The sequence below is a fragment of the Oryzias melastigma genome, linkage group LG6 (genome assembly GCF_002922805.2).
Source record: "Oryzias melastigma strain HK-1 linkage group LG6, ASM292280v2, whole genome shotgun sequence".
Taxonomy (NCBI): domain Eukaryota; kingdom Metazoa; phylum Chordata; class Actinopteri; order Beloniformes; family Adrianichthyidae; genus Oryzias; species Oryzias melastigma.
In genome coordinates, this window is record NC_050517.1 from 10,557,844 (window position 1) to 10,568,744 (window position 10,901).

A 10,901-nucleotide genomic window follows, 5' to 3' on the forward strand; every position below is an offset into this window, starting at 1 on the left:
TTGAGAATTTTGAGTCCAGTGACTCTAAGTTCAGGTTTGAACTCTAAATTTGTTGAACCTGCTTCTTGGAACGGGCCCCAGGGAGAGAAAAATAAAAACAATAGTAATAATGTCTTGATGCAAATGAGAAAAACATCATAACATCCATGAGGAGAATGATTAGATTATCAGGAACGTTTTGAACGTAACTTCTTCTGCGTTTCTGTCAGCTGACAGCAGTAGATACTGATACACAAACATACAGTGCCCTCTAGTGGTTGTTATAGGGAAACAACCGCCAAAAGGCAACCGGTTCAAGTGGGGAAAATAAAAAATAAATTAGCCTATTTATGTCTAACAATTCACATATAAGTCGCTCCTGAGTATAAGTCGCACCCTCGGAAAATCTATGAAAAAAGCGCGACTTATAGTCCGGAAAATACAGTAAATCCCTCACCAATCCTAAGTTTCCAAAATTTTTTGCAAGATCAACACATTTTAGACTGCAAATATCCAGTTTATTGTTATTATTTATAGTAGTAGAGAATAGGGGTTAAGAAAGAGAGAGAAAAAAACGTGTGAATGAAAATTTCCGGCTTTCATTAGAACTACTAAAGAGAATTGGCCTGCGGTGTAACGTTTGCGGCCATGTGAGTGGAAACGAAAACAACAGAACCAGGCAAACACACCCACTTCCAGATAAAAGTTACGAAACTTTCACAAAAAAAACAACAGAAAACGAGAGGAACCCCCCACTAAAAGGCCCACACGTACAAAAAGAAGACGAACAACCTCTTCTTATGATTAGAGCTCAACTACTTCCATTACTCGTTTAAAGATTTTAACTTTTGTTTACCACGTGTGATGATGTCACAGACTCGAGTGTTTGCTAAAAATGCATCAAGCTAACACCTAAATAACAATGAGTTTTACGGTGCAACATCAACATAAACTGAAAGTTTAATTGCAAACACACATTGAAAAGTACCTTGAAGATCAGAAAAACCACCGTGGCATTTCCGAAACGCTAAAAAATAGTCTTTTTTCTCAAATACACGCGGACTGCTACTCGGTTCTGCTGCGAGGACGGTTATGTCTGCCGTCCATTACTGCTGCGAGCAAACGTCAGGAAAAGGTTAAAGGTCACGATACGAGACCCTATTTCTCTGCAGCGTTTGTAATATTCCCCTGCAAAAACATCTGGAATATAAATATGAGTAAGAGAAACATACTGTAATGAAATTGCAATGTTGTTGTTGCAAACAGTTCCTCTTCGATGAAGCCGCATTCACGGTCAACGTAAAAGTGGGAATTCCCACGAAAGAAGCTATTGGCCATCTTGTTAGCCGCTAAACGTTAATAACAAAGTGTTCTTTTATGAGTTTTCTACCAACATATTTTTAGTTTATAAATTCACATATTTATTTTTATCAATATAATTTTTTCTGCAATGTCTTAGATTAAAAGCAACACTTCAAAAATATTTACTGTTGTATAGTTGGGTTATAAAACCAAACAGACCTATAATCTACATCGCTACATGTCTACAGATTAACGTTACCTGATACCCACATTTTCATAAAAAAAATATTCTTCGGTAAAAATAAATCTTGACGCAACTAAATCCAAATACAGGAAAACTTAAAAAGTCCGTGGCATTTCGAACGCATCATGTGCGGAGGATGCATTTGAGTCAGCACGGAAATGTCCCAACCTTTTCTGAAAAATAGTTTCACTGTCTGATCCTGATAAATAAATAAAAAAAAAGTATTTATCCAATAATTGATTATTTTGATTGGTGAATAGCATTTATATATATCGAAACGTAGAAAGTGTATTTATAATTACAATTTTTGAGATTAAAATTTGGTGGAAATGTATGCATTTAATGGCTGGAATAAAGTGTTTACAAACTGATAGCCTGTGTGATTTGGTACTTTTAGTTACACTTCACCATATATTTATTTTGAATTAAGTAATAACTTATGGCTGCAGTGTAATTCAGTGTAATGTTAAAACACTAATAGTGTTATAATTGAATTTTTGAATATTCTCTAAGTTATTTCTACATGTGCACAAAATTATTATTTTTATCCTTTTTATTTTTACTTCACAATAAGAACAAAAAATTGACACCCTGTCACCCACTTTTTAATATAGATCACAGTGTTTTCGATTTTGGATTTTAAAATGTGGACACATTTATATGTCAATTATAAAGTGTCAAGCTTTTGAACTCTAAAGTGATAATCATAGTTTCAATCAACAAGATTTACTTCGAATTTTTTTTGTTCTACTGAGGTATTAGTGATATATTTTACTGTATTTATATTTGTTATTTTGAGAAAAAAAACAAACGACTTAAATATGCATACTTTTTATCACTAGTATTATTTGCATTAGTGTTTTTAAATGAAATAAATTTAGCAAAAATAATCATATATACTGTCTTAATAAAAAAAAATCAGCTTATATTTTTATTTTATGACTTCAGGTTTGTGGGCGTGGTCATTGAGTTCCGCTCTCTGATTGGTCGGCTCGCCGGTGCCTTTGCAGCAGTTCCTACGGGTCGTGTTAATTTCAGGAGTCATCATGGCGCTCGCTACCCAAATCAAAGGTAAAGGGTTGTCTTTGGAGAACCTTCTACGGATAGCTGTCATCCGACGTATGGCATAGCCTCAAAAGACGGAAAGAACTTTAAAAAAGACGGGCCTATGACTGTCGTTAGCCGCTGTTTGCTCAAAGCAAGCGTTATATATCATGTTTCGGCCTTACTTTGTCAGAAATACAAAAGCTAACGTTTGTTAGCTCGGTAATGCTTGTCTTATAACTAAGCAGTAACGTAAAACGTGTCGTTTCTCAGTGCTGTCTTTTATCAACAGCACTTTAGCGTGTGTTTGATGTGGGGTCGTTTGTTTCTCGTTATCTCTCGGATAGGTTTTGGGGGTAGCGTGATAAGTACGTAGCGCAAAGTGTGCTTTACGATAAGAACCGATGCTAGCAGCTCCAACCTTTGCTAGTTCTCCCTTCCTCACCTTCACCAACCATCAGTTTAGATGTTCAGATATATATATTTTAAATTTGGAAATGAACTCAGACGTCATATCAAAGCTGTACATAAGAAATAAGTGAGTTTTACGTGGGTTTATTGTCTATTTTTGTTCAAAAATGGTTTGAAAAATTAGCACGAAGTTGTCTTAGCTTTAAATATTAGCTAAACAAAAAACCGAACTGACAGAAGCGCTGAGTTTCCAGCTTTAATTCTGCAAAACACATTGTAAAATTCGCTTTTTATTGTTTTACAAGTAAATAAACGTTTATAGTGAATGACTGAAGTAATTAGGAAGTGAAAGGTTTTCGGTGTGTTTCATTTCTTCCCAATTTTTTAAACGCAATTTTCCCTTTTTTATTTTTATCTTCGTTTCTTTTTTCCGACAGCAAGCAGGAAGCTAAACCTGTTCAGTGACAGTCAGTAAGATGCTCAGCCCTCACAAAATGCTGTGTGATAATGACTAAATCTACCAAATAATTAAGGGAAATGAGGGGTTTATAAATGCACAAATGGTGTTATTTAAAAATGAATAGTTAGTATTGCTTTGACACTAATGAAACCCTGCATCTCACGGGTTCAGCTACAATAAAAGACTTGTTTTCGGTAAAAGTCAGTAAAGTGAGCTAAATTATAGTCCTTTTGGATTGTTTACGGTTTCCAGGGCTGCAGTTTGCTGTCATTGAGTTTAGAGGAAATCCAGTAGACAAAAGACCCAGCATGTCTTTATGCTGCAGATACTAGTTTTTAAAGATCCACTCCAAATAATATTGTGTTCGTCATTTTCTTATGGTATTTTTCTCATAATTGAGGACATATAGAAATAAAATTAGGCTTAAAATAGCATTTTTGAGTATTATTTTATTGAAATTGTTACAAATCAGTAGCAGATACAAAAATGCAGTTAGGAAAAGGTTGTACGGGTGACACACACCCCCAGCTCTGCTCTATTCTGATACATCCACTTACAGACAAATAGATCCATGTATGTCTTCATAATCCCTCCTTTGAGCTGCTGTGTGGCCCAAAACTGTACGGCTGATTAGCTCGAATATTACTTGATATTTTTGTTGCACCGGTGATTTTAGGATGGGGAGAGAGTGTAAACAGATGGGGGAGGACTTACTTTGAACAAACAGTCCCACCTACTACTTAGAGGTGAATTTTTAGTGCACTACAGAAACTATGTCCCAGAAAAGGACAGGTTTTTACATTATTTTAGCTAAAAGCGGCATAATCATAATTAAAAGAGCACTTAACAATAGTTTAAAAGATGATCAGAGTGCGTCTTTGAAAAGTGTGTGGTGGCAGGAGCTCAGGTGGCAGATATGGTTTCTTTTTTAAATATTTATGAATAAATACTCAATGCACGGCAGAGTATTAGAGCCATCATAAAATAAGTAGGTAAATATATGAGAATAAAGTCAACATTTAACAAGAATAAATCCATAAAATTATAAATGAAAAAAGTAAATATTGTACAAGAATAAGTTATAGTTTCTTAAGTTATACGTTGAATATTTACGAGTCATACATTTAAGAAACATCTATGAAAAATAGCAACAACAAAAAGGAGACCCAATCTTGTGTATCTGTATAAGAGACGTAGAGCACATTTTAAGCGGTTACTTTAGGATTGGTTTCCCCAATAAGGAAATACTAGGTCTTTTAGCAAGTCAACATATAAGGACATTGTAAATAATGTGCAGGAAACTGGGCTTCTTCAAAGGAAAATGTCACACAGATTTGGGAAAAATTATGTCTTTTGTGGAGGAAGAAAGAGTTGGAATTGTCCGACTGCAGGGATATTGCTGGTTACATCGGCGAGAATTTTTTTTGTTGTTTCCCAAGAAACATTGAGATTTGTAGTAATAAAGACTTGTTGTTTACATGATCTGCAGTTTAGGTTGCAGAGGTCCATAATTTGCATAGATTCCTGTGAAAAGCTAAATGGCTGCTTTGATGGATTTAGTTGGTGGATAGAGGGTTATACATCCAACTTTATTTCATGGCTTTTTCATAGTAAAACTACAACTTATTTCTCAGAATTTTATGACATAATTCACTTAAAATGTTGACCTTATTTCTCGTAATTTTATGACTATTCTCGTAAATCTTTTCCCTTTTTTCCTCGTGGTTTTACTACTTTATTCTCAAATATATGTATATTTCTTTATGTTGGCTCTCGTACTTTTGTAACGTTTTTTGTAACAGTGAAGTTGTGTCTTTTTTCTGCATCTAAAAGACCAGAGTTGTGACAACCAAAGTTAAACAAGATCTGAAGTTACATCCTGACGTCCCACTGTGAATGTGATGAATGATATGCCCACTCTTAAATATATATATATTTTTCCTCTTTTTGGTTTAATCTCATGCTGAGTCTGGATTTTCACAAAAAATAAAGTAAAAATAAAGCTCATTGGCCGTATATAAAGCTTTAATGTTCTTGAGGCAGTCACTTCTACACAGTAAAGTACAGTTTTTTATAAATCATAATCTTTTTTTATATTCCTGGCTGGTCTTAATCATCTTCGCTGAATCACAGTAGTTCTGTTTTTCTGGACCTTCAATATCTCAGTGAACGCAGCAGACCAGAGAACATTTAGGACAATTACAGCTGGAAATGACTCTACGATGTGTAGCAGGTCGGCTAAATTTGGATCCACGTTCTGATTCAAATGTTTCTTGTTTCCTCTGCAGAGCACCCATACTCTTGTGTAATTGACACGCTGAAAGATGGCAAGATCAAATTCTTCAACCCGAGGAAACTCAACGATCCGAGATACGGTGAGTTCAGGAACCGTTCCTGCTGCAGATTTCTATAAGATACTTTGCATTTATGCAGAATAAATCCACGTTTTGGAGAGTTTAGTGCATGATGAAAAAAGTATTTGTGGTATCTTAACCAGACTAAGAAAAACATTCAGAGAACCACAACCAAACATTAATGCCTGAGGTGTGATTACACTATTGTACTTTTAGAGAACAAAGTAAAAATGTGAGAAAAACCGCTGATGAGTAAATGTCTCCTCAGACCTCTAAGTTGCTGTAATTGTTTTTCCATGGCATTATCTGGGTCTGACATCATCCCGAGGACGTTTGGCTTCATTTAGACTTCTTTTGAGGTTTCTTTAGTTCTTTGAAGCTTCTTAAGTCCTCTGACATTTTTGTTTTGAAACTTTGCTTCATCTGTGGAAAACTGTTCTGCTGGACGCCAGTTCCTTCTTGGCTTTAGCTTTCGTTTTGGTCGCACAGTTCTTTTTTTTGTTGAACTCAGAGGCTCCAATTCAGTGACTTCAAAACAACAGAAATCTAAAATTGTCAAAACTGCTTCTCGATTGAGTTTTGGTTTTTAACAGCAGTGTGTTCAGTTCAGTAAAAGTCACCCACACCTAAATGCTCCAAGGCTTTTGAATTTAGTCTCACATTGTTTATCTGATGATGTACTTGTGCACTTTTCTGTTTAACTTTCTGTAACCATGTTAGAAGTTTCAACAATTGATTTAAAAGTGTTTGTTCAGCTAATATTATGGAGATTTACCGTCTCATTTTTCAGTTTTCAAAAGTTCTGAACCAACATGGATCCAAATCTGGTGGTTCTCTTCAATGTAAAGCCCAGACGAGTCATCGTTTTTGTCTGGTTGTGTTTTCCAGACCGGCTGCCTCTGACCATCCGTGTCTTTCTGGAGGCAGCGATACGCAACTGTGATGGCTTTTATACCACAGAGAGTGATGTGGAGAACATCTTGGACTGGCAGCAGCAGCAGGATAAAACCGAGGTGCCTTTCACTCCGGCACGAGTCCTTCTGCAGGATTTCACGTAAGTTTACCGTCTTTGAGGGGCTGTAAGACGGTGGTCTCCAACCTTTTTTTGGGCCATGGACCAAACTATATTTCCATTGACTGGTCTGTACGAGGTTGAAGTGGTTGTCCAATTATTTATTTTTATCTATTTTTAGCCTCCAGTTTCCCTTAATATCTGAGGATAAAGTTAATCTTCATCCTCTGTAAAATATCTCCAGCTGGTTTGAACTAGATCATACATTAGATCTCACGTATATGTTTGTAGGGGCCTCAGATAAAAACAAAAACACCTGATATTTTCTAAATATAATATTAATGTGAATTTGAGTAACTTCATTGACAGCATCCTTGTAACACTAACACCTGTTGCTGAATGCTATGCATTATAATTGGAGGTAGTAGGAACAACTGTGGTAATAAATCCACATTTGGAGTGACTCCTGCTTTTTGTTTGTTAGAAGCAGCTGTCTTTTATTTTGAAATCATGGGTTTTTCTTCTGTTTTCTCTCTGACTCTTATCTGGGAACAGAAACGTTCAAAATCCGTTTAGTTTTTGGTATATCTGCTAGCTTTAGAGATCGGAACAGCCTCTTTAAGAAAGTAGTGAATGTATTTTCAACACGAGATGGAGCGACATGACATGCGTCAAGAGTGAGTCGCAGAGAATCCAGTAGTTTTCAAAATAAAACTTCCTTTAGAATCAGATTATAAAGAAGTGTTTATGCTTTTTCTTTTTTTTCCCCTGGAAAATGTAATTTTGTTCTAAAGTATGTTTAAATCAATAGACAAATATTTGGGTTATTATGAGCACGAAAGACCAAAAGTTCATTTTGTGTTTCACGGCTCTATTCAAGTTGAACGACAGCATAACAACATTGTATATGGTGATGGAGAAGTCTTTCTTAGTGCATCTGTGACAATAAAAAGAGTTACAATATAAGAATGTGAATTTTTTTTCATAATTAACATTTTTAAACGCTTTCCAAGAATAATTACATTAAAAAACATTGCAACTTTTGTTGCAACTTTTCACAAAAGCTGCCGCAACATCAGGCGTTTTAGCTCACAACAATCATAAAAATCTGCTGCAAAATCCTGGGGGCTCTGATTAATATAGGGGCAAAATCTTTGACTCAAAAGAAACATACAATGAGTAAGATTGTTACAAAAGTGCCAGAATAAAAATATGTTTTTTTTTTTTAGTTATATTTAATAAATCAGGAACACAGAAAAAAATCTGGGTTAAAAAAAAACAAAAAACACAAAGCCACTTTACGTTACTGAAAGAAAAATACACAAATAATGTATGTATGTGCAGTTTTCTCTCTGTTTACATACTAAAATGATTGCTTAGGAATTCTAAATTATTTTAAATGGTTGACGATGCTATTATTTTGACATGATTGATGGGACTGTTTGATAGGATTAGACTAATAGTGGTTCCAAAGTTAAATGAATGAAATGAGCCCCCATCGGTGGTAGAAAAGCCTTCGGTATAAGTGATTTTTATCCTTTTCACATGGAAACTGAAATATCCACTGTTTTTCTCCAGATTTTGGCACCATGAGTCACCAAATACATCTTTGATTTATTAAGGATATATAAGCTAGAAATCTCTAGCAAAGGTCTTAATTGTCTTAAATCTTTTTTCCCGTGCAGCCCGGTACCAGCTGCCCACAGACAGGTGGTACCTGTCTGTAAGACAGAGAGGGGAATAGAGGTGTCATCAGAGTGACCAGTTTTTATTGAAACTGGTTCTATGAATCCGGATTGAGCGTTGAAGCAGCCTGTTGCTCATCAGCTGTTGGGTTTTGTTTGCAAGCATCTTTTTTGTAACTCCATCTGAACCTATGAATGTCTTTCCCAACTCTGATTGTTCAAACCTGTTTGTCTTCTCAGTGGGATTCCTGCCATGGTGGACTTAGCAGCCATGAGGGACGCTGTGGCCAAACATGGCGAAGACCCCAGTTTGATTAACCCTAAATGCCCCACAGACCTGATCGTAGATCACTCGTTACAGATCGATTTCAGCAAATGGTGTGTTTGCTTTATCTTTATCTGCATTTTCTATAAAGTAAAGAAATACAAACTTAGTTTGCTTTGTTCTTCTTGCATTTCCTTTTCCCCCACAGTGCCATACAGAATGCTCCAAACCCCGGTGGAGGGGAAAGTGCGACTTCTCCTCGCTCCGTACCCTCCAGGCTTCCATCCAGAGGCGGCTCACATTGCGGAGGCCAGCAAGGCTCCTGCGGCAAAGCGGCCTGCAGCGATCCGCCGGCCCCGTCAGGAGCACGTCCAGCGGCGGTCCAGCAGATCGAGAACACGCCTCTTCTCTGCCCCTTCCACCTGAAGCCCGTCTCTGAGTAAGCTGTGCACCACCGGCATTCACTTTCTACTGTTAGATAGAGTTGTAGCTTATGGAATGAAATATTGAACAGTTATTTTTAGATCAGCCACATGATTTTCACTTAGTGTCTTTCAAAACTTTTTTTGCAGAACTGAAACGGCTGTGAAGAATCAGGAAATGGAACTGATAAGAAACAAGGAGAGGCTTCAGTTCTTTAAGGTATCAGAACAAAAACCTGTCACTTTAAAACTAATCTGTACATTTTCCCACTGCTCTTGTAGAGGGTCTTCACAGAGAATCACTCGCCTTCATCTAACACTCTCCTCTGAATCTTCCTCACAACATCCATCAACCTCCTCTTTGCTCCTCCTCCAGATCTCTTGTAATCTCTATCCTCCCACCACCATTTATCTCCAAAAGACCTAACCTGAGCTGTTCCTCTGATGGATTCATTCCTGATCCGATCCTGGAAGGGGACTTTAATAGATTTTAGTTGTGAATCAAAAAGGAAAAGCAAAGAATGTTCTTTGAACAGAAAGGTCAACGTTTTTCCTTCTGTTTCCAAACAGTGGTGCTCCAAAGCCTTTAAAAACGTCAACGTGGTTCCTCCAGACGTGGGTGCGGTTCATCAGGTCAACTTGGAGTACCTGTCGCGGGTGGTGCAGGTCAGCGACGGTGTGATGTACCCCGACAGCGTGGTGGGAACAGACTCCCACACCACCATGATCAACGGCCTGGGGATCCTAGGATGGGGTGAGGAAACCTTCAGATCATTTGAAGTGTCTTTGCGTGGAGCAGGAAGGTGAAGACAAACAGAAAGGTATTGTAAGTTGATGTTGCTGCTGGTCTCTTCCTCGCAGGGGTCGGAGGAATCGAGTCGGAAGCCGTGATGCTCGGCCAGCCCGTGTCTCTGACCCTCCCTCAGGTGGTGGGCTGTAAACTGGTTGGCTCCATCAACCCACTCAGCACATCTATAGACATCGTGCTCGGCATCACAAAGGTAAGCCTCCTGCTGTCTCTGGTGGTGTGTGTTTATGCGGAGGGACGTCCATCTGTGAAGACTGAAGTTATTCTCTATCCTACTGTGACTATAACAGCTTGTATACACAACATTCATTTCTGAAGTCTGTGAATCAAGTTTACTTTCAAGCAGTTGGTTTTTACAGATAGAAAATGACTAGTAAAATGTATTTATTTTCATTCTATTTATTCATTGTTACTTTTTAAAATTAATATATATTTTTAAAATGTAATCTAATTTATTTTTTGTTTATTTGATGTATTCTTTATCTGATTTCGTTAATTTATTTACTATAGATATATTTTTTAATTTTTGTTTATGTGGTTTATTTTTTACATTTTTTATTTCTATTGACTTATTTTCCTTTTTTTAAATTTATTTAATTAGTTTATTTTAAAAAATTGAACAAAAAAGTCATAATAAAATTTTTTAAAAGCAAACTTTATTTTTTTCTATTTGATTTACATAAAAAATACAAAAAATAATATTTGATTTACGTTTTTTTACTTTTTTATTTTATTGATATATTCATTTTTAACCAGTAATTAAGAAATGTTTTTTTATTTTTTAATAATTAATTTGTTTTAAATAAAAATATTTGTTTAAAATTGTATTTTAAATCATTTATTTTTATTAGTATATTTATTTTAGTTGTTTAATCCATTTACCTATTTTTATCTAAATATACATTTTAGTTAATT

The 10,901-nt window shown here is 36.1% G+C and overlaps 2 protein-coding genes across 4 annotated transcripts in view; one reads left to right on the forward strand and one right to left on the reverse strand.

The window, feature by feature from the left end:
• The window catches only part of slc25a44a (solute carrier family 25 member 44a), a 9,344-nt gene extending 8,065 nt beyond the window's left edge, over positions 1-1,279 (reverse strand). For 2 of the 3 annotated variants that reach the window (XM_036212267.1, XM_024282802.2), the window contains exon 1: positions 1,212-1,279. The gene's annotated coding sequence lies outside the window, so the exon portion shown is untranslated. Of the gene's footprint in view, positions 1-967; positions 1,192-1,211 lie in introns of those variants that run through there. The other variant, XM_036212268.1, reaches the window with a different exon arrangement.
• A 1,203-nt stretch (positions 1,280-2,482) lies between these two features.
• Positions 2,483-10,901, forward strand: part of ireb2 (iron-responsive element binding protein 2) — a 17,351-nt gene continuing 8,932 nt past the window's right edge. Inside the window, exons 1-8 of the mRNA XM_024280767.2 lie at positions 2,483-2,596; positions 5,729-5,815; positions 6,683-6,848; positions 8,732-8,869; positions 8,965-9,195; positions 9,329-9,398; positions 9,749-9,932; positions 10,040-10,179. Of these exons, the coding sequence (XP_024136535.1) occupies positions 2,572-2,596; positions 5,729-5,815; positions 6,683-6,848; positions 8,732-8,869; positions 8,965-9,195; positions 9,329-9,398; positions 9,749-9,932; positions 10,040-10,179 (1,041 nt within the window). The 5' untranslated portion in view covers positions 2,483-2,571. The remainder of the gene's footprint in view (positions 2,597-5,728; positions 5,816-6,682; positions 6,849-8,731; positions 8,870-8,964; positions 9,196-9,328; positions 9,399-9,748; positions 9,933-10,039; positions 10,180-10,901) is intronic.